This window comes from Vicugna pacos, chromosome 10 (genome assembly GCF_048564905.1).
Source record: "Vicugna pacos chromosome 10, VicPac4, whole genome shotgun sequence".
In the NCBI taxonomy this organism is placed as follows: domain Eukaryota; kingdom Metazoa; phylum Chordata; class Mammalia; order Artiodactyla; family Camelidae; genus Vicugna; species Vicugna pacos.
Window position 1 is genome coordinate 24,542,575 of NC_132996.1, and position 25,302 is coordinate 24,567,876.

A 25,302-nucleotide genomic window follows, 5' to 3' on the forward strand; every position below is an offset into this window, starting at 1 on the left:
TTGGTTCAGATTATGCACTTCTGGCAGTAATACTGTATAAATGATGTTATTTCCTTTTCAGTGCATCACACCAGGAAGAACCAGTTGTTAGTTGATACAATTATTAATGACTTTAAGTGTTGATTACTTGAATAAGGCAGTATCTGCAGATTTCTGTGTTATAATTTTCCATTTATAATTATGAGTAATCCCACAGGAGATACTTTCAGGCTGTGCAGTTATCACGTGCCCCAAACAATTTCACCCAATGTTTTTAGCATTCCCTGACTCTTGTCCAAAATCATTACTATGATGGTTGCAAAACAATAACTTTTATTAAAAAAAAAACACCTATAATTCTGTTTACATTTATTAGTTGGCAATTCTACTCTTTAAAGAAAGCTTTCCCCTTCTCACACCATCTGTTTGCTTGTTAGTACCAATATGACCTTGTGCATTCTTTATTCATACCATGTGTTATATAACCCAATACAGTCATTTCTCATTTGGAAGCTAACTGTCCCAGTATGGCCAAGCCTTCTGTGTCATTTTGACATTATTCCCTTTGTTTTTGAGCCCTTTCTTACTTTCTGGCATAACAAATTGTTCCAGACTCATCTTGTACTTTCCCTGCCTTATCCCAGAAATCAGCCGTTTCTCTTAAGAAGTCTTAGCTCCTTTTAGTGAGAAAAGATTTTCAGAAACCAAGGCGTGGGCGCTAAGTACGTTCACTGCTCCTTAAGACTTATTGCTTCCAGGCCCTTTCAGAGGATAGAACACGTGAAATCTTTTCTTTTCTTTCTTTCTTTTTTTTAAATCATGCTGATACCTCTAATTTCAATCCAGTGCCACAGGGTTCTTCCTCGCCTTCCTCCATTCGTATCTATACTTCCTTTCTTCCACATAAGAACCCTAGCCCCCAGCAATATCAACGTATTTCCTCACTTATTTAATCCTAAAATGCATACAAATGTAACTTCTGAATTGCTATATTCATTACACTACCACCAATAAAGAGTAGATAAACAAAGACAAAGTAAATAAAGTTAGTAAGCTAAGGTTCAACATTTTACTGAGCACTTGAAATGTGGCTAATGTGACACAGAAACTGAAATTTACATTTTATTTAATTTTAATTCATTTAAATTTAAATTGCAACATGTGGCTAACAGTTACTAAATTAGACAGTGCAGTACTCCTGGTTCATCAGGAAGGAGTCGTGTGCAGTGCTTAATGAGTACTTGCATGTTTAAAACTGTTTTTCAACAACGTGAAAACAACTTGGTTGGATTATAAAATCCTTGGTTTGCACTGAAAGTGCTGCTCCACTGGTGCCTTTATTTATATGTTGCTGATGAGGTCTAGTGCCATCCTAATTTTCTTGCCCTTGTAAGTAGTCTGGTCTTCTTCCCTAGAGCTGTGAGGACTTTTTTCATTTTTAAAACCCAGTAGTTTTACTAGGCTTTTTCAGAGATGACCATTTCAAGTCAGTTTTATGAGGTAAAAATGGACCTTTCAGTATGTAGATTTGGGTCTTCTTTCATTTCCAAAAAGTCTTTTTTTAAATTAATTTAAAATCACAGTTTTAAATATAAACTGTATTATATTTATTAATTAAATATATAAGATTTGTTTCATTGTTTTATTTTTCCTCTTCAGAGAACTCAATTACAGGTATATTGAATCTTCTTTGCTTGTCTTCTATTTCAGTCACTTTCTCTCTGACCCTTTTTATTTCTTTAGCTCATTTTCATTCTCTTGCTTGTTTCCCTGCCTTTTAAAAACAGCCCTTATTAAATATTTAACACACTGTAATTCAGCTTTAATTTCTTTCCTAAGTTTAACCAATTCTTTTTTTTTTTTTTGCGGGGGCTGAAGGATCTATTTCTGTTATTAGTTTTAAATTTTTACTCATTTTTTTGTTTGAGGCTATTTAACTCAGTTAGGAGTATCATGCTACAGTTTCTTTCTGCTTTATATTAGTTGTAGGGGAAGAACTTCCATAAGTCAAAAGGTTTTGATTCTCATTTTCTGTTTTCTTATTACAGTAACTTTATACGGATGTAGGCTGCTTTTGGGGGGTCCATTTTGTGCAAAGAGTAAAGGTTTGGGGTAGCTTAAAAGATTCCTAGCTCAAGACTGCCCTCTTCTGTCAGAATAATAAAGTTTAGTGTCCTTTTTCATATATATTTGTTTGGAGTAAGGGGTGCAGGGAGAAGGATCTAATGTGTTTTAGTTTTTCTGTTTTGGTAGGATCTTAATTCCTCCCTCTAACTTCCTTCTTTCCCTACACTTAAACATATCTCCAAAGGGTATCTTCTTCTTTCTTGTTTAAAAATTATTTGAAGTTCATAGCATTATTGCTCTCCTAGTAAGACTGAAAGTGTGGATTTTATTTACTTTCATTCTTAATCTGTATAGTTTGCTAAGAGGATGAGTGGACAAATTCTAACTCAGGAAGCCACTGTTTTTCTAGGGCAACCTCAAAGTCCCTCAAATCTTTTTATTCTTATTGTGATTTACTGGTATTTTATAAACATTCTTGAAACACCCCAGGAAATAAAGCAAAGGACTAAGTTTGAGGACAAGTCTTCCTTTTGAAGATGAATCAAGTAGCTTTCTCAAAACACCACACATATGAAAAATAGATTCAGAAATTAAAGTCTCTCATATGTAGTGACTAATATAATCACACAGACTCTGATATGATATACTATAGCTTACAGTTTTGTGGTAATTAGAAGTCTTTTCTGCCAATGTGTAAGTGACATATACCTTGAGCTAAAACAAAAGAAATTGTGTTTAGTTTAGAAATTTATATATAAAAGAAAGAAACTAGAATCCACTTTCTTGGCTGTATTTGTCTTTATGATGGTAATCCAAGAATATGACAGTGATTTTCCCATGATAGGCTCTGGTAAAGTTCACTCATTCCTCCATTCAACATTTACTGAGGACCACTAAATTGCCAGACAATAGGGATACAAAGATAACTAAGACATAGTCCCTGCCTCACAGACAAGTAGGAATAAATTGCAGAAAGTTAGATACAGTAGCATATTCTTTACAAAATGTTTAAAAATATGTGAACCATACTTTATTTTTAAGGATACATACATATGTAGTACAAATACAAAAACATGTGAGAAAATGATAATCAAATTCGTATAGAGGTTAACTTTGGCATGGTAGTCTGGGAAGATGATGGGAATAAAATCAGGCAGGAATACAAAGGGAGCTTCAATTTTACCTACAGTAGTTTATTTCTTTAAAAAAGAAAAAGTTACGATCTGAAACAAGTATTTCAAAATATTAGGATCTGATGAAACAGGATGCCAAGATACATGGGTATATTTATTATATTGTTTCTATTTTTTCCTGTATGCTTGATATATCTTGTTATGTAAATTTTTTAATTAAAAATGCAGTTCAATTTATTGGCAAGATTTGTGGAGGTTTAATTCAGAAGTTTCAGAATATGCTCAAGTTATGCAATAAACAACACAAAATTGGAAACAATTTTAGGAATGAGTGAGGAAAACAGTCCATTTGAATACTGCACATCATTTTTTAGATGAAGTGTTACACATACCTGTGAGTGCTAAATAGGAAGCAATGTACCGCTTTTCCAGTCCATCTCTAATACTCTGAATTGCACCAAAAATTGGAGGTATAATCATAATCAGGTTACTCACTGTATTCCCTATAAGAGAAAAACACAAGAAGATAATGATATTAATACATACTACTTTAAATAAAGATACACGCCCTTGGCCCTTAATAAAAATTAAACAGGTGATTTCTCAGAAAGATGGTGGAAAGACATTTACAAGATGCTAAAGGAAAATAATTCTGAACTCAACAAAAGTTTCTTACAAAAATCCAAGTAAAATAAAGATACCTTCAGACGAATGAAACTAAGAAATTTCAACCAGAACATACACTAAAGGAAATTCTAAATTCTCAAGGTAAAAATGAAAAGTATCTCAGAAAGAACCTCAAAGATACAGCAAAAAATGAGTTGGAGAGGGCAGCTTATACCAACGCTATTAAAACAGTGGTCCATGGATAACAATGACAAGATAAAATACAGAACTGAGTTAATCTTGTCTCTCAAATCAAATGGCAACAAATCAGAGTTTGCATTTTATAAGTCCTTTTAAAGTTTACTTTTGGTGGTAATGTCTTTAGTTTCTGCTTTCTGTTTCTAGTAAAACATGAAAGGCAAAAGGATCTTGATCTGATTTTTGTTCCTTTCTTTACAAAAACAAAGTTGAAATACGAATAGCAAAAAAACAGTAAAAACTCCAGTAGCAGAAATAAGTAGTAAAGTGGGGAAAGAGATGGCCAAACTATCTTATACATTGATTCTAAGCAATATTTTATACATTTATGCTGGGAATAAAGTGGCACAATACATTCAAAATTCCAAATGAACAATTTTCAACACAGGAGCTGACATCAAAACAAATATCAATTAATGGACATATACAGAACACTCTACCCTACAACAACAGCATATACATTCTTCTCAAATACACAGGAAACATTTTCCAGGATAGTTAATATGTTAGGCCATAAATTAAGTCTCATTAGACTTAAAAAGACAGTTATCATATCTCCTCCAACCACAGCAAAATGAAGTCAGAAATAAATAACGAAAGGGAAACTGGAAAATTCACCAACTTGTGGAAATTAAACAAAACATTCTTAAACAACCAAAGGATCAGAGAAGAAATCATAAGGGAAATTAGAAAATACTTAAAGAATTAAAATGAATACACAACATATCAAAATTAATGAGGTGTAGCAAAAGCAGTGCTAAGAGGGAAATTTATAGCTATAAATTTTTACATTACAAGATAAGAAAGTTGTTCAAGCTGAAATGAAAGAGTGTTACTTAGTAACATGAAAATATATAAAAATGTACAACACATTGGTAAAGGTAAGTATATAGTCAAATTCAGAGTACTCTAATACTGTAAGATGATGGTGTATTAATCACTTTAGTCTAAAGATGAAAGGACAAAAGTATTAAAAATAACTGTAGCTTCAATAATTTGTTAATGAATACACAATAAATACCAGGTAAATTGTGATATCAAAAACCTAAAGAGGGGGAGTAAAAGGGTAGAGTTTTAGCATGTGAAGTTGTTTTTAATGTAAAAAAGATTGCTAAACCTGCAAGTTGCTTTATTTAAGCCTCATGGTAACCACAAAGTAAAAACCTACAGTAGATACAACAACAGATAAAGAGGAAGAAATCAAAGACTACCACTACAGAAAATCATCAATTCACAAAGGAAGGAAGCAAGAGAGGAAGAAAGGAATAAGGAAACTACAAAACAGCCATAAAACAATAAGATGGCAAATAGTTAAGTCCTTATCTATAAGTAATAGTGCAGTACTCTAAATGTACATAGTAAGCTAAAATTCTCTGATTAAGATGTATACAGTGGCTGGATGGATTAAAAAACAAGACCAAACTACATGCTGGCTACAAGAGATTTATTTCCACGTTAAGGACACATATGGGCTCAAAGTGAATGGATGAAAAAAGATACCACGCAAGTGGAAACCAAAACAGAGCAGGGTAGCTATACTTATATCAGACAAAATAGACTTTATGCCAAAGGCTGTAACAAGAAACAAAGATCATTATGTAATAATAAAGGGTCAATTCATCAAAAGAATATATCAGTTGTAAATATATATGAACACAAGTCAGAGCACTTAAATATATTAAGCAAATACTAACAGATCTGAAGGGTAGAAATAGACAATACAATAGCAGAGGAATTCAATACTCTACTTTCAACAGTGGATAGAATCATCCAGACAGAAAATCAATACAGAAAAGTTGGACTTCAACTACTTAAAAGTAAACAGAGCTTAATAGACACATACAGAACATCCCATCCAAGCAGCAGCAGAGAGCACATTTTCCTTAAGCACATACAGAATACTCTCCAAGACAATTCATATAATATGTGACAAAACAAGCCCTGGAAAATTTTAAGAAAACTGAAACCATATAAAGTATCTTTTCTAACTACAATGGTATATAAAACTAAAAATCAATAACAGGAAGAAAACTAGAAATTCACAAATATGTGGAAATTAACACACTCCTGAACAACCAATCGGGCAAACAAGAAATCAAAAGGTAAATAAAAAATAACTTGAAACAAATGAAAACAGAAACATAGCATACCAAAACTTACAGGACACAGCTAAAGAAGTTGTAAAAGCAAAGTTTATAGCAATAAATGCCTATATTAAGAAAAATATCTCAAATAAACAACCTAACATTACATCTCAAGGGACTAGAAAAAGAACAAACTAAGCTCACAGTTAAGAAAAGGAAAGAAATAAAGATCAGAATGGAAACAAGTGAAATTAAGAGTTTTTTTTTAAAGATAAACCAAATTGATAAACTTTTAACTAGATTAACTCAGAAAATGAGAGCAAGGACTCAAATAAAATCAGAAATGAAAGAGGATATTACAACTAATACCACAGAAATACAAAGGATCATGAGACTACTATGAACAAATTAGAAAACATAGAAGAAACGGAAAAATTCCTAGATATATACAATCCACCAAGAATGAATCAGGAAGAAACAGAATAGTCCTTTGAAACTGATAGACCAATAACAAGAAAGACTGAATTAGTAATCAAAAATCTACCAACACAGAAAAGCTGAGAATAAGTGGTTTCAGTGGTGAAATCTATCAAACATTTCAAGAAAAATTAACCCGAAATCTTCTCAAACTCATTTTATGAGTATAACATTACCCTGATACCAAAGCCAGATAAGGACACTCAAGAAAAAAAATTACAGACCAGTATTTCTGATGAATAATGATGCAACAATTCTCAACAAAATATTCATAAACTGAACGCAACAGCACATTACAAGGGTCACACACCATGGTCAAGTGGGATTTATTTCTGGGACGCAAGGATGAGTCAACATATGCAAATCAATAAATGTGATATATCACATTAATACGATAAAAGATAAAAGTCAGATTATGTCAATAGGTGCAGAAATAGCATTTGAAAAAATATAATATCCTTTCATGATAAAAACTCTCAACAAATTGGTTACAGAAGGAACACACCTCAAAACAATAAAGGCCACAAATGACAAACCCACAGCCAACATCACTTTCAAGAGTAAAAGGCTGAAAGCTTTTCCGCTAAGATCAAGAACAAGGCAAAGTGCCTACCCTCACTGCTCCAATTTAACATAGTACTGGAAGTCCCAGCCAGATCAGTCAGGCAAAAAATATATATAACTTTTCAAAAAGACATCCAAATTGGAAAGGAAGAAGAAAAACTGTCTTTGTTTACAGATGATATAATCTCATACAGAAAATCCTGAAGACTCCACCAAAAAACTGCTAGAAGTAATGAAAGCATTCAGTAGAACTGCAGGATACAAAATCAACATACAAAAAACAGCTGTGTTTCTTTTTTCTTTCTTTCCTTTTTAATTTTTTTGAACATTTTAAATTGAGCTATAGTCAGTTTACAATGTGTCAACTTCCAGTGTAGAGCACAATTTTTCAGTTATATGAGACATACATATATTCATTGTCACTTTTTTTTTCACTGTGAGCTACCACAAGATCTTGTATATATTTCCCTGTGCTATACAGTATAATCTTGTTTATCTATTCTACATATGCCTGTCAGTATCTACAAATTTTGAACTCCCAGTCTGCTTCTTCCCAGCCCCCTCCCCTTGGTAACCACAAGTTTGTATTCTATGTCTATGAGTAACAGTTGTGTTTCTATACAATAACAAAACATCTGAAAATGAAAAAAAAATCCCATTCACAATGTCATCAAAAAAAAACTTGGAACTAAATTTAAACAAAGAGGTGAAAGATCTTTACACTGAAAATTACAAGATCTTGATGAAAGAAATTGAAGAAGACACGTAACAAATAGAAAGATATCCCAAGCTCATGGGTTGGAAGAAATAATATTAAAGTGTTCATACTATCCAACGCCATCTAGATACAATGCCAATTCCTATCCAAATTCCAAAGGTATTTTTCAAAAAAAATGAAAAATAAAGGCATCATACTTCTTGATTTCAAACAATACTACAAAGTTACAGGAGTCAAAACAATATGGGACTGGCACAAAAACAGGTACAAACACCAACAGAACTGAACAGATAGCCCAGAAATAAGCCCTTGTATATACCAGGGGAAAAAGGTAGTGTGCAAAAGAGTAAGTTTGAAACAACTCTGAATGAAGATACTGTAGGAAGATATTTGCCTCAGCAATGACAGTAGGTGGAGCCAGTGTGCTCAGCAGTGCTAACATTGCTCCCAAGTTTGTCAGAACACACAAAGCCCCAGACAAGGTCATACTGTATAGCACAGGGAACTATATTCAGTATCTTATAATAACCTCTATCAAAAAAGAATATGAAAAGGGGTATATATACATATATATGTATAACTAAACACTATGCTGTATATCAGAAACTAACACTAACGTTACAAACTAACATTGTAAATCAACTATACTTCAATTAAAAATTTTTTAAAAATTAATTAAAAAAAAGAACACATAGAGCTACGGGACAACTGGGTAGACAATTTAGAGCTCAGTTGTATTAATAATTGTGTAACCACCACCCAGAGCTAAGGATAAATAAAAGAAGCATTAAAACCTGGTGAAGTTGAAAAAGTGGTCTGTACTATTTTATCGCCACTGTGAGGAGCCCTCCTGAACAGTCAGCAAATGAGCAAGATGAAAGCAGTAAACGGTTTGAGCTTGAAAGCAACCCAGTACTCTCCCTAAAGCAACTTCATTTTGTCAAATATTTTACTGCTTATGCACATGTTCAAATAATGTTAAAGATTCCCAGAACTTCAGAGTCTTTGGAGCTGGAAAAAGACAGGAAGATCATCTAATTAATCTTTTCAATTTATGGGAGGCAACATTTTCTTGACTGAAGTATAGTCAATTAACAATGCTGTGTCAATTTCTGGTGTACAGCATGTTACAGTCATACGTGTACATACATATATTCCTTTTCATATTTTCATTGTAGGTTACTAAAAGATACTGAATACAGTTCCCTATGCTATACAGTAATACTTGTTGTCTATTTTATATATAGTAGTTAGTATCTGCAAATCTCAAACTTCCAATTTCTCTCTTCCCACCCCTTTCCCCCTATGAGAACCGTAAGTTTGTTTTCTATGTCTGAGTCTGTTTCTGTCTTGTAGACAAGTTCATTTGTGTCCTTTTTAAGTTCCACATATAAGTGATATCATATGGGATTTTTTTTTTCCCTGTCTGGCTTACTTCACTTAGTATGATAATCTCCAGGTCCATTCATGTTGCTGCAGATGGCATTATTTTAATTTTTTCTATGGCTAAGTAGTATTCCATCGTATGTATACATGACTTCTTTATCCAGTCATCGGTTAACGGACATTTACGTTGTTTCCATGTCTTGGCTATTGTAAATAGTGCTGCTGTGAACATTGGGGTGCATGTATATTTTTTAGTTAGAGCTTCCTCTGGGTATATGCTCAGGAGAGAGATTGCTGGATCATATAAGTCTGTTTTTAGTTTTTTAAAGAATCTCCACACTGTTTTCCATAATGGCTGAACTAAACTACATTCCCACCAACAGCATAGGAGGATTCCTTTTCTCCACACCCTCTCCAGCATTGTTTGTGGATATTTATTTATTTGTTTGTTTGTTTTTAAATGTTTAAATTATTTTGGGGGGTGGGTAATTTGGTTTATTTATTTATTTATTTATTTAAATGGAGGTACTGGGGATTGAACCCAGGACCTTGTGCATGCTAACTAAGCAGGCACTCTACCACTGAACTATACCCTCCCCCATCTGTGGATTTTTTTAATGATGGCCATTCTGACTGGTGTGAGGTGATATTCATTTCTCTGATAATCAGCAATATTGATCATCTTTCATGTTAGAAAGCAACATTTTGCTCATACGTACTACCACTGTCTTGCTGGGTGGACTTGGGCAACTTATTTATGCTTAAGCCTTAGTTTCCTAACCTGTACAACAGAGGAAAATATTACTTAATTAAATATGATGAAAACAATATAATCAAATACACATATAATTTCTGATGAGAAAGATCCATTCAACATTATACAGGAGCTTCCACAACCTTGCTCTGTTAAGAATTAAATGCTGCCTGGAAACTGTCTTGTACTTGGACCAGCTCAAGAACAGCTGTCACAAGGGAGAAAGTTTACCTTCCAATCCAGACCAATAACAAGGAAAGTTGAGTACTCTGATTCATTAAGTTAAAAACAAAACAACCATTATATAAATGCAAGAAACTAATACAGGTATGTCTTACTTTTAAAAACGATAAACACAAATTCAGTTTATTCTGACAGAAGTTCATTAAGTATTTTCCACTGGCAAGGCACTGAGTTAGGATATGGGAAGAAAGGTTAGCAACCCTGGTTCCTCTCCTGAAAAAGTATACATACAATTTATTAGGAAAGATAGGTAAACAACTAGTCAGGGAGAATGGCAGCACCAAAGAGCACAAACAACATACTTAGAGGGAAGAATGGGACTCAAGAAAGGTTTTGGTAAGGAGGTAGCACTTGAGCTATGCCTTGAACGAGGGAAAGATAAAAAACATTTATCACTAACAATACAAGAAGCACCCTATTTCCTTTGGAGCACATATAGTAGCTTCAAAAACATTATTTAATTTATGAAAACTGTTTTACCACATTATTTTTTAAAATATGGTACACTTTCACTTTATTGCATGCTAACTACAATAAAAATACTTTAAAACCACATATGATAAAAATGTAAATGATCATATTAAATTCAAGAGGAATTTAGGTTTGGGAAGAAAGGCCAATTACATAGTGGTAAAGAGGTAAGAGAAGAACTTGGGAGCTCGTCCCTAACAAGCTGGAGATTATAGGGGAGGGGAAAGACTCATAACAAATAGAACATTACCTGTCTATAATGCTGCTTTTAAGAAAGCTCTAAAATGAGAGCTGAACAGTGAGAATAAACTGTTAACAGGTAAGAATGATGGAGAAGAAAGGAGTCAAAAGAACAAACGAAATAAGACCATCTGGAGAAACAGTTGATGAAATGAAGATTTTAGACTTATCCAAAGGTCAAAAAGGGAGATGTTTCCAAACTATGATCAGGATAAAGAGGCATTATTGAAATAACAAAATCTGAAAACGTTTATTTTCATAATCCCTACTTCCTCTCCATTTTTACTGAAACTTTCCTTTCAGGGCCCAACCCAATAAACTTAGTTTTGCCTAATCATCCTGCTGAAAATGGTCACTGCCTCTTCTTACAGCACTTACTATTCTAACCTCTCATCTGGCACTGAGCACAGATTGTCTTGCAAAGATAGCTCTCTTTTTATTAAATCAGAATACAGATATTTATGTCTTACTCCTTAAATTAAATTTCTTAAGAGTAGTAGCCTTATATTCATTCACTCATTCAATAGCAAATACTTACATCTTGTATCTACTTTGAAATGCACTATAAGAGAATACAAAGGAAAATCAGACGGACACTGCCCTTATGCAAATTAAACTAGTATCAAATTTACAAAATAGTAAAGATATCAAAATCTAATAGCTAGCCATTATTTTAGATTTAGTTCAATTATGATGTAATAGAATCATTCTTTACTCCCAAATTAATTTGATGTAACAAATTCATCCTTCACTTCAAATTAATTTCACTATAATTTTTCATTGGCTCTTCATTTACTTACAGTTGAAATGTATCAGTTAAAAATCATGAATTTATAATAAGGCCTGTAAAATGTATTTAAAATTTTAGACTAAACTAACTTTAATGAAAATACAAACTATTTACTATTATTAAAATCTCACTGAGGACACTACTATTTTCATTAAGTTTTTCACAATGCCATAAAAATTTCCTAAATTGCCTTAAAATATGCAAAAAATGTTTTTTTAACTAGGTCATTCTCATATATAGTAGGCACAAGAGGAAAAAAATTGACTGCTACACTGCCTCCAAGTTACTCTGATCAAGACTTAGGAATCCCTCCCCAAAGATAAGTGATCAGAGTTTTATTACTTTCTTTTTCTTTAGTAATGTATCATTGCCCTGAAAGAAATACCTCAACATCATAAAGGCCATATATGACAAGCCACAGCTAACAGCATACGTAAAGGTGAAAAACTGAAACCATTTCCTCTAAGATCAGGCAGGAACAAGAAAGACATGGATGCCACTCTCGCCACTTTTATTCAAAGCAGTATTGAAAGTCCTAGCCATGGCAATTAAAAAAAGAAATAGGAAGTATCCAAGTTGAAAAGGAAAAAGTAAAACTGTCAGTGTGCAGATGACATGATTCTATACATAGAAAATTCTAAAGATACCACCAAAAATAACTACAACTCATCAATGAATTCAGTAAAGTTGTAGCATACAAAATTAATATATAGAAATTTGTTGCATTTCAATACACTAATAACAAACTATTGGAAAGAGAATTAAGAAAATAATCCCATTTACAAGCAAATCAAAAAGAATAAAATACCTAGGAATAAATCTAACTAAGGAGGTAAAAGACCTGTACTTGGAAAACCATAAGACACTGATGAAAGAAATTAAAGACAACATAGATGGAAAGACATACTGTGCTTATGGATTGTAAGACTTAATATTGTTAAAATGACTATTCTACCTAAGGCAATCTACAGATTCGGTGCAATCTCTATCAAAATACCAATAGCACTTATCACAGAACTAGATTAAATAATACTAAAATTTGTATGAAAACATGAAAGACCTCAAATAGCCAAAAACAATCTTGAGAAAAAGAACAAAGCTGGAACTATCACAGGCCCTGATTTCAAACTATATTACAAAGTAACAGTAATCAAAACAGTATAGCACTGGCACAAAAGCAGACACGCAGATCAATGGAACAGAACAGAGAGCTCAGAAATGAACCCACACTTATATGGGCAATTAATATATGACAAAAGTGGCAAGAATATACGATAGGGGAAAGATAGCCTCTTCACTAAGTGGTGTTTGGAAAACTGGCCAGCTACATGCAAAAGAATCAAAATGGACTACTTTTTCATACCATACACAAAAATAAACTCAAAATGGATGAAGACTTACATGTAGTACCTAAAACTGAAAAACATCTAGAAGAAAACATAGGCAGTATACTCTTTGCATTGGTCTCAGCAATATGTTTTTGGATATGTCTCCTCAGGCCAGGGAAACAAAAGCAAAAATAAGCAAATGGGACTACATTAAACAAAAAGGTTTTTGCAGAACAAAGGAAACTATCAACAAAAAGAAAGGGCACCTACCAAACAGAAATATTTGCAAGTGATATAACTGATAAAGGGTTAATATCCAACATATATAAACAGTTCACACATTTCAACATCAAAAAAATTACCCATTAAAAAAATGAGAAGACTTGAATAGACATTTTTCCAAAGAAGATCTACCAAAACAAAAAGAAGATGTATAGATTGCCAACAGACACATGAAAAGATGCTCAACATCACTAATCATCAGAAAAATGCAAATTAAAACCACAATGAGATATTACCTTGCATCTGTCAGAATGACTACCATCAAAAAGATCATAAACAACAAAGGCTGGCAAGGATGTGGAGAAAAGGGAACCCCCATACATTCTTGGTAGAAATGTAAATTGGTCCAGCCATTGTGGAAAACAGTATGGAGCTTCCTCAAATAAACTAAACATAGAACTACCGACTCAGCAGTTCCACTCCTGGGTATAAATCTGAAAGAAAACAATGAAACAGTAATTCAAAAAAATATATGCACCCCAATGTTCATAGCAGCATTATTTACAATTGCCAAGATATGGAAGCAACCTAAATGTCCAACAACTGATGAATGGATAAAGAAGATATGATATATAGACACAATGGAATACTACTCAGCCATAAAAGAGTGAAATTTTGCCATTTGCAACAACATGAATGGACTTGGAGGGTATTATGCTAAGTGAAGTAAGTAACAGAGAAAAGACAAATACTATAGGATTTTACTTATATGTGGAATCTAAAAAATAAAACAAACTAGTGGATATAACAAAAAAAGAAACAGACTCACAGATACAGTGAACAAACTAGTGGTTGCCAGTGAGGAAAGGGAAGCGGGGAGGAGCAAGATAGGGATAGGGGTTAAGAGGTACAAACCACTACATATAAAATAAATAAGCTACAAGAATACATAAAGAATATATAGTACAACACAGGAAATATAGCCAGTGTATATTTTATAATAACCATAAATGGCATATAACCTTTAAAAATTGTGAATCACTATGTTATACACCTGAAACATGTAATACTGCACATCAACAATACCTCTATTTAAAAAAGACAACAATTAACTAGCGTTGGCAAGGATGCGGAGAAAAGGGAACCCTCATGCAATGTCGGCAGGAATGTAAATTGGTGAAGCCACTATGGAAAATAGTATGAAGAGTCCTCAAAAAAAAAAAAAAATAAAACTACCATATGATCCAGCAATCCCACTCCTAGGTACTTACTCGAAGAAAATGAAAACACTAATTCAAAACGATATATGCACCCCTGTGTTCATTGTGTGTGTACACACACACACACACACACACACACACACACACACACACACACACACTGGAATATTACTCAGACATAAAAAAGAATGAAATCTTGCCATCTGCAACAACACAGATGACCTAGAGGGTATTATGCTAAGTGAAATAAGTCAGATAGAAATACTGTATGATTTCATTTATATGTGGAATCTAAAAAACAAGACAAATGAACAAACATAACTAAACAGAAACACACTCACAGATCAGAGAACAAACAGGTGGTTGACACAGGGGAGTGGCAGGATCAGGGAGGAGGGAAATAGGTGAGGAAGATAAAGAGGTACAAACTTTCAACTACAAAACAGTCATAGGTATGAAATGTACAGTGTGGGGAATACAGCCAATAATTATGTAATATCTTTGTATGGTGATGGATGGTAACTGGACTTACCATGGTGGTCATTTTGAAATGTATTTTGAAATGTATAAAATAATCAAATCACCATATTGTATACCAGGTCAATTATACTTCAAAAACAAACAAATTCATATCAAAAGAGATCAGATTTGTGGTTACCAGAGCTGGAGGATGGGGGGAGGGGGAATTGGATGAAGGTAGTTAAAAGGTACAGATTTCCAGTTATAAGATAACTGAACTAAAATAGTACGAGGGATGTAATGTACATGATAAACATAACTAGCACTGCAGCATGTTATATATGAAGTTGTTAAGAGAGTGAATCCCAAGAGTTCTTATTACAAGGAAAAAAATTTTTTCTATTTCTTTAATTTTGTACTTCTGTGTGATGATGGATATTCACTAAAGTTACTGTGGTAATCATTTCATGATGTATGGAAGTCAAATCACTGTCTTGTACATCTTAAACTTATACAGTGCTACATGTCAATTATATCTCAATAAAACTGGAAGAAAAAATTAAAAATAAAATATTACCTGAATATCAGTTTTTAAAAATGTATCATTGCCTTCTTTAATCTATAGAGAGCAACCACTTAAAAAAATAATCGCATAGTATTACATCATATGGATATATTATAATTTATCAATCAACCCCTTATTGGTGGACAGTTAACGTTATTTCCAGGTTTTTACTTTGAAAAAATGCTGTGAGCACCGTATTAGTCCTGGGGCTACCACAACAAACTACCACAAACTAGGTGACTTAAAACAACAAAAATGTATTCTTCCACAATTCAGGAGTCCGAAGTCGGAAATCAGGTGTCAGCAGGGTTGGTTTCTTCTGGAGGCTCTGAGGGAAAAACTGCCCCATACTTGTCTCTCAGTTTGTGGTTGTTGCCAGCAGTTCTTGGCGTTTCTTTCTTTCTTTTTTTTTTAGGTTTGTTTATTTTTTTATTTTTTTAAACTTTTTTTAATTGAGCTATAGTCATTTCACAATGTTGTGCCAAATTCATTCTTGAACATACATATATTCATTGTCACATTTTTTTTTCACTGTGAGCTACAAGATCTTGTATATATTTCCCTGTGCTATACAGTATAATCTTGTTTATCTATTATGCATATGCCTGTCAGTATCTACAAATTTTGAACTCCCAGTTTATCCCTTCCCACCCACACCCTTGGCAACCACAAATTTGTATTCTATGTCTATGAGTCCATTTCTTTTTTGTATTTATGTTTTTTTTTTAAGATTCCACATATGAAGATCTCATATGGTATTTTCCTTTCTCTTTATGGTTTACTTCATTTAGAATGACATTCTCCAGGAACATCCATGTTGCTCCAAATAGCATTATGTTGTCGGTTTTTATGGCTGAATAAGTACTCCATTGTATAAATATACCACATTTTCTTTATCCAGTCATCTGCTGATGGACATTTAGGCTGTTTCCATGTCTTGGCTATTGCAAATAGTGCTGCTATGAACACTGGGGTGCAGTTGTCTTTTTGAAGTAGGGTTCCATCTAGATATATGCCCAGGAGTGGGATTACTGGGTCATATGTTAAGCCTATCCCTAATTTTTTGAGGAATCTCCATACTGTTTTCCACAGTGGCTGCACCAACCTGCATTCCCACCAGCAGTGTAGGAGGGTTCCCTTTTCTCTACAGCCTCTCCAACAGTTGTCACTTGTGGATTTTTGAATGATGGCCATTCTGGCTGGTATGAGGTGATACTTCATTGTAGTATTGATTTGCATTTCTCTGATACTTAGTGATATTGAGCATTTTTTCATGTGTCTATTGATGATTTGTATTTCTTCCTTGGAGAATTGCTTGTTAAGGTCTTTTGCCCATTTTTGGATTGGGTTGTTTGTTTTTTTCTTATTAGTTGTATGAGCTGCTTAATGTATTCTGGAGATCAAGCCTTTGTTGGTTTCATTTGCAAAAATTTTCTCCCATTCCATAGGTTGTTATTTTGTTTTGTTTATGTTTCCATTGCTGTGCAGAAGCCTGTAAGTTTAATTAGGTCCCATTTGTTTATTCTTGCTTTTATTTCTATTGCTTGGGTAGACTGCCCTAGGAGAACATTTTTGAGATGTGTGTGAGATAATGTTTTGCCTGTTTTCTTCCAGGTTTATTGTATCTTGTCTTATGTTTAAGTCTTTGATCCATTTTGAGTTTATTTTTGTGTATAGTGTAAGGCAGTGTTCTAGCTTCATTGATGTACATGCTGCTGTCCATTTTTCCCAACAACATTTGCTGAAGACACTGTCTTTATTCTATTGCATATTCTTGCCTCCTTCGTCGAAGATTAGTTCACCAAAAGTCCGGGTTCATTTCTAGGCTCTCTATTCTGTTCCATTGGTCCATATGTCTATTTTTGTACCAATACCATGTTTTGATTACTGTAGCTCTGTAGTATTGTCTGAAGTCTGAGAGAGTTATTCCTCCAAGCTCTTTCTTTTTCTTCAGTAATGCTTTGGTAATTCTTGGTCTTTGATGGTTCCATATGAATATTATTATGATTTGTTCTAGTTCTGTGAAATATGTCCTGGGTAATTTGATAGGGATTGCATTAAATCTGTAGATTGCCTTGAGCAGTATGACCATTTTAACAATACTGATTCTTCCAATCCAGGAGCATGGGATATCTTTTCATTTCTTTAAGTCTTCTTTAATTTCCTTAATCAATGTTTTATAGTTTCCCGTGTATACGTCTTTCACCTCCTTGGTTAGATTTATTCTTAGGTATTTTATTACTTTGGGTGCTATTTTAAAGGGGATTTTTTTTTTACTTTCTTTTTCTGTTGATTTATCGTTAGTGTAGGGAAATGCAACTGATTTTTGAACATTCATCTTGTAACCTGCTACCTTGCCGAATTCTTCGATTAGTTCTAGTAGTGTTTGTGTGGATCTTTTAGGGTTTTCTGTATATAGTATGTCATCTGCATATAGTGACACTTCTACCTCTTCTTTCCTAATTTGGATCCCTTTTATTTTTCTCTTGCCTGACTGCTGTGGCTAGGACTTCCAAGACTATGTTGAATAGGAGTGGTGATAGTGGGCATCCTTGTCTTGTCCCAGATTTTAGTGGGAAGCTTTTGAGTCTTTCACCGTTGAGTACTATGCTGGCTGTAGGTTTGTCATATATAGCTTTTATTATGTTGAGATATGTTCCCTCTATACCCACTTTGGCGAGAGTTTTTATCATAAATGGGTGTTGAATTTTATCAAATGCTTTTCTGCATCTATTGAGATGATCATGTGGTTTTTGTCTTTTCTCTTGTTGATGTGATGTATTACATTGATTGATTTGCGTATGTTGAACCAGCCTTGTGTCCCGGGGATGAACCCCACTTGATCATGATGTATAATCTTTTTTATGTGCTGTTGAATTCTATTTGCTAATATTTTGGTAAGGATTTTTGCATCTATGTTCATCAGTGATATTGGTCTGTAATTCTCCTTTTTTGTAGTGTCTTTGCCTGGTTTTTGTATCAGGGTGATGGTGGCTTCATAGAATGAGTTTGGGATATTCCCTCTTTCTCAATCTTCTGTAAGAGTTTGAGAAAGACTGGTATGAGGTCTTCTTTGTATGCTTGGTAGAATTCCCCAGTGAAGCTGTCCGGTCCTGGACTTTTATTTGTAGGGAGGGCTTTTATTGTTAATTCTATTTCATTTCTAGTGATGGTTTGTTCAAGTTTCTTCTTGATTCAGTCCTGGTGGACTGTATGTTTCCAGAAACTTGGCCATCTCCTCTACGTTATCCAGTTTGGTTCCATATAGTTTTTTATAATATTCCTGTATGATATTCTGTATTTCTATGTTATTTGATGTAATTTCTCTATTTTCCTTTATTTTGCTTATTTCTGCTCTCTCTTTTTTCTTCTTTGTGAGTTTGGCCAGAGGTTTGTTGATTTTATTTACTCTTCCAAAAAAAATCAGCTTTTGGTTTGATTGATTTTTTTCTATTTTTTAATCTCTATTTTATTTATTTCCTCCTTCATCTTTATTATTTCCTTCTTTCTGCTGACTTTTGGGTTTTTTGCTCTTCTTTTTCTAATTTTTTTAGCTACTAGGTTAGATTATTTATTTAAGATCGTTCTTTTTTAAGGAAGGCCTGTATCGCTATAAACTTCCCTCTTAGCGCTGCCTTTGCTGCATCTCATAAATTTGGTGTGGTTGTGTTTTCATTTTCATTTGTCTCAAGGTATTTTTTAATTTCAACTTTGATTTCATCATTAACCCATTGGTTTTTTAATAGCATGTTGTTTAATCTCTATGCTTCCCTTTTTTCCTTCTTTGTTTCTCTGTAGTTGATTTCTAGTTTCATGGCATTGTGGTCAGTAAAGATGCTTAAGATAACTTCTATCTCCTTAAAATTGTTGCGGCTTCTTTTGTGCTCAAGTACATGATCAATCCTAGAAAATGTTCCATGTGCACTTGAAAAGAATGTATATCCTATTTTGGGGGGGTGCAATGCTCTGAAAATATCCACCAACTCTAATTTTTCTATTGTATCATTTAATTTCTCTGTTGCCTTATTTATTTTCTGTCTGGACGATCTGTCTAGTGATGTTAATGCGGTGTTAAAATCTCCAACAATGATTGTATTCCCATCAATATCCCCCTTTATCTCTGTTAGTAATTGTTTTATGTACTTAGGTGCTCCCATATTGGGTGCATATATATTAATGAGTGTAATATCCTTATCTTGTATTACCCTTTACCCATTATAAAATGTCCTTCTTTAACTTTCTTTATGGCCTTAGTTTTAAAGTCTATTTTGTCTGAAATCAGTATTGCTACACCTGCTTTTCTGGCTTTTCCATTTGCATGGAATATCCTTTTCCATCCTTTCACTCTCAATCTATATGTGTCCTTCTCCCGAAAGTGGGTCTCTTGTATGCAGCATATTGACAGTACTTGCTTTATTATCCAGTCTGCCATTCTACATCTTTTGATTGGAGCATTTAGTCCATTAACATTTACAGTAATTAATGATAGATGTGTGTTTATTGCCATTTTGAACTTATTTCTGCAGGTGATTTAGTATTTCCTCTTTGTTCCTTTCTTCTTCTTTTTACGGTTTGGTAATTTTTCTTTGTATTATCTTGGATTTTATTTAGTTTTTGTCACTCACTTGTAAGTTTTAGGCTTGTGGTTACCCTTATTTGTAAGTCTATTAACCCACTACTATGACTGTTTGTATTAAACACATAGTAATATAAGCTCAAACCCATCCTACCGAGAACAAAAAAATCTTAAAAAGAAAGAAAACAAAAACTCTGTATTTTCTTGCTTCCCTTTCCCAGTCTTAATGATTTAAATGTCTTCTTTTACAATTTTGTGTTTATTCTATTTGTAATTCATGATAGTTATCACCTTTTCAGGTATGAGTTTCTCATTTTTGTACATTCTGCTTCTTTTCTATTTAGAGTAGACCTGTCAATATTTCCTTTAGCATGGGTTTAGTGTTGCTAAACTCTTCTAGTTTTTGCTTGTCTGTGAAATTCTTTACCTCGCCTTCTATCCTAAAAGATAGTCTTGCTGGATAAAGTATCCTAGGCTGCATCTTCTTTTCATTCAGGACTTTGAATATATCTTGCCACTCCCTTCTGGCCTGTAGTGTTTGTGCAGAGAAATCAGCTGTGAGCCTTATGGGAGTTCCCCTGTAACTCACTCTTTGTTTTTCTCTTGCTGCCTTTAGGATCATTTCTTTATCCTTGACTCTGGCTATCTTGATCATGATATGTCTTGGTGTGGGTCTGTTTGGGTTCTTCCTGTTTGGGACCCTCTGAGCTTCCTGTACTTGGATATCTGATTCTTTCTTTAGGTTTGGGAAGTTTTCAGTCATGATTTCTTTAAATACCTTTTCAGTCCCCTTGTTCTTTCTTCCCCTTCTGGAACCCCTATTATGCGTAGGTTGGCCCACTTTATATTATCCCATAAGCCCCTTATATTGTTTCCATTGTTTTTTATTTGTTTTTCTCTCAGCTGTTCTGAGTGGGTGCTTTCTGTTGTCCTATCTTCTAGGTCACTTATTCGTTCCTCTGCATTATCTAGCCTGCTTTGTACAGCCTTTAGGTCAGCTCTCATTTCAGCAAATGAGTTTACCAATTCTACTTGGCTCTTCTTTATAGCTTCAATTTCATTTTTGACATATTTTATATCTCTAAACACTATCACGTTTAGTTCCTTCAGCACTTTGATCACTCCTTTTTTGAAATCTTGATCTAGTAGGCCAGCAATGTCTATTTCATTGATCATTCTTTCAGGGGATTTCTCTTGCTCTTTTAATTGGAAGTGGTTCCTCTGCTTCTTCATATTGCTTATATCTCTCTGGCACCATGGCTTATAGAGTATCAGTTATCTATTGTGGTCCTTAAGGAGTTTATTTATTTATCTATCTAAAGCCTATGCAGGAATAAAACTTTAAAAAAAAAGAATTTTAAAAGGAGAAAAAAAGGTTTGAAAACTGTATAATCAATAATAGTAGAGCAAGTTGAAGCAGAATAGCAATTGAGTTGAGACATCTTTTAAAAATCTTTAAAAAAGGAGAAAAGATCAAAAAACAATACTTGAAAGTTGTGTATAATCAGTAACAGTAGATCAAAACCAAGAGAATTAAAAATGAAATGAGGTGGATTTTTAAAAAATAATAATAATAAAAAGATTTTAAAAGAAAAAATTTAAAGGGATTAAAACTAGACATATACACTTTTTTAAAAGTAAAGATTAAAAAGGTAATAAAAAATAGAACAGATTAAAAAAAGATTTAAAAAAAAAGGGATGTGTTCTCAAGACTGTGCGCTCTTAACAATTTTATCGAGAAGTCTTTCTGTCTTTGCCCTGTTTTGGGAACTCAGCCTGCTGTTTCCAGAGGCCCTCCATTGGTGCCCTCGTCTGTACTGTTTCCAGTGCCTGTCAGCAAGCAGATTGCGCCCCCTCCCAACACTGGGTCATGTGCTGCACTCCTTCACGGTGTGCAGGCAGGTCACTCTCCCTCCCGATTCTGCAGTCAGATGCTGCGCTCCTTGAAGTATGCGGTGGATTGCGCCCCCCCTCCAGCACTGTGGTCAGGTGCTTCATTCCTGCCAGGAAGGCAGGTGGCCACCTGCCCTCTCCCTGCTCTGTGCAGCTGCCTGCTCTGCCTCGAGTGGGCATTCTGTAGGTGGGCTCAGGGAAGACCGTGGAACAGCCTCACCCCTCCTCCATGCCAAAACTCAGCTCCTTGTTTGTCTTGGTGGAGCAAGTACTCAGATGTACCAGAGCAGAAAGATCCTATCTGCCTTGGGCTGTAAACAAATCTCAGTCCTGCCTAGGAGGTTGCGGAGCCCCCATGTACAGATTCAGGTCTTGGCCCCGCCCCTGCCTGGGTGCTGCACACAGAAGGATATGGTGACAGTGGCTGTGCCCCACCTCTCTTCTCCTGAGAAGCACCAGTAATGGCACCGTGGGTCTGAGGAGACAAAGGCTACAGCACCCCTCCCCCCAGGACACACCAGCAGTGTTGTTTTGCTTTTTTTCTCATAATTTATGGGGGGGGGGGTCCCAGGTTGTTCTGCTCTGTATCCCCTCCCAGCCATGGTACGCAGCACCCTGCAGTCCCCCAGGGCTGACTCAGTGCAGCTGCCCCAGTCCTCTGCCTGGCTCGGGCAGCCTGTCCTGTCCCCCAGCTGCCGGCTCATGTCTCAGGCTGGGTGTCGGAGGGACCCTTTGTGTCTGTTTAACTTAGTTCTGTTGGTCAAGGGGTGTTCCATACAGATCTGAGCCTTGTAGGCTCCCCCTCCATCCCATGGCCTCTTATTTGGAGAGGCGGAGATTCAGCGAACAAGCACTATTCCTCCTTTGCCACTCCATCCCTGTGGGACCAGTCCCACAGTGTTTTGCTTTTTCAACTTACTTTTTTTCTTTTCTCCTACCAGATTTGTGGCGTCTATGTCTTTTGAAGAGGGCAATGTTCTGTTGGAGTTCAGCAGGTGCTCTGGTTGGCTGGGTGGGTCCGTGGATGTGAGTTTTGGTGTATTTGTGGGAGAGGGTGAGCTTTGGGCATCCTTCTACTCTGCCATCTTGGCCCCTTCCTCTTGGCACTTCTTAACTTGTAGACACATCACTCCAATCTCAGCCTCCATGTACACACTGTCTTCCTCTCTCTGTGTTTCAGGGTTTTCTTCATCTTATAAAAATATCAGTCATTGGACTTACGGGCCACCCTAAATCTAGGACGATTTCATCTCAAGATGAAAGATACAACTAATTATATCTACAAAGACCCTATATTTCCAAATAAGGTCACATTCTGAAGATCTGGGTAGATATGAATTTTGGGGAGCAACCTTTCAAGCCACTATAACATCCTTGAACATATTTGGTTATTCATTTTATTAAGTTCACAGGATGAATTTCTAAGAGGAGAATCTCCTCTTGAAGAAAGTGTCCAGCTTCCTTTCAGTGTTGGCTCCCTAGCCCCTTCTGGAGTGAGTGGGAGGTTATCAGATCTCCCCCATTTCCTCATCCCCCTTCACAAATCTCACACTAATCCCAGGCTTTTTGTCTGGAAAATTAAAATTAGAACTCAAATAAAAGCAATATCCTTTAGATACTTGTACTGGAAGGTAGTGCAATGCTAAAATCAAGGTATCCATATTTTGGCCAGGTGTATAATGAAGCAGAGAAGGCTGTTCTACGGAAAAAGAGGAAAAAGGCAGATGGGCAGATAGTAGCAGATATGACACACCAAATAGTAGTAAATACTGTTCAGAGTAATCTTAATAACTATAACTTTTCAACTCTACAAATAGTCATTTTCAATGAATATAAAAGCACTGTATGCCCACTTGAAAAAAATGGAAAATACAGAAATATAAAATCACAATCATCCATATGCCCTCTACCACACTGTTAATATTTTTATATATTGCCACCTAATATTTAAAATAAATTTAGAATCATACAACTTTAACAGCACTGAAGTCAATTTTCATACTTAACATTATCACATGAGTATCTATCCATGTAACTTAAATATCACTAAAAATATCATTTGGATGGCAGTATAATGTTCTACCATATGATAATCACTTTATTGAATCATTTAACTTAGTACATTAGACAGCACAATTAAATTACTTTCCAAAATGGCTGGACCATTTATTATCTAATTAGCAGTGCGTAAGGGTAAGTGGCTCACACTATAACCTAAGTAATATTGAACAATATAATGTCTTATTTAAAAGGTGGAAAATTATATATCATTGTCGTTTTAACTTATATTTCTCTGGGTTACTGAAGTATTTTTATGTTTGTTTATTCATTTTTCTTTTGGCTTATTAATGGTATATTCTGTTTTATGAAATGTTTATTCAGGTTATTTAATCACCTTGAGGCTTAATCTTCTCATGTGTAGATGAGGCATAATATCTATTGCTGTGATGATAAAATACTGCAAAAAGTGAACTGAGTAGGTGCACAATAAATGTTAGTTCCCGTTTTAAGATTTTATTCCATAATAAGATGTAACAGTTTTATTCTAATACGGTAAAACAGTTTAGAAAAATATACACCTACAATCATTTATTAGGGAAAAAATAGTAATAGATTCACTGGAATTATATGTAATCTTAAAAAAAATTAAGACTTAGCAATGGTTATTCTAGGACTTATTTGTGACAGTTAGTTGGTATGCCATGATAAGTAACAACAGTTTCATAAAATTGACATCATCAGCTTATTTTCTTGGATTCAAAAATAATCCTATAAATCTGAGCAGTTAAAAATCAAAATGAAAACAAATAAAAGCATTCAAGAAAGTCACCACACAACTTATTAGCTATCCTTGTTGCGAACAACATGAAAGAGGCAATCACAGAAACTGAGAAATAATCACACCAAAAGTATGTCCACTAAGAACAAGTTAACTAAATAGCAAAGGTTTCACAATAAATTCACTTGATATAGTGTCTAGTGAGTTGTAATTTACAAAAGACTTTCAAGTGCAGAAGCAATAACCAGATAACAACACAAAAGTTGCTAGACAGGGATTATCAGTATTTCTCGTAAGAACTGGTCCCTGGCCCAATCTATCATAAAGGATGTTTGTTTCCTGAATTTGTACCTCAGAACATCCTCGTTAGGAGAAGTTTTTTAAAGTGCCTAGATAAGCTTAAATAACTGGGTTTTTTAATAGGATGCGTAATATCAGTTACTGATCACTCCTCCTATAGGAATGGGTAAAGAAAACAAGAAGAGAACTG

The 25,302-nt window shown here is 34.5% G+C and overlaps 1 protein-coding gene across 1 annotated transcript in view; it reads right to left on the reverse strand.

Annotated features, from left to right (window-relative positions):
• ACER3 (alkaline ceramidase 3) overlaps positions 1 to 25,302 on the reverse strand; it is a 147,277-nt gene that overhangs the window by 76,922 nt on the left and 45,053 nt on the right. The window contains exon 2 of the mRNA XM_072969156.1: positions 3,572 to 3,682. Within this exon, the coding sequence (XP_072825257.1) occupies positions 3,572 to 3,682 (111 nt within the window). The remainder of the gene's footprint in view (positions 1 to 3,571; positions 3,683 to 25,302) is intronic.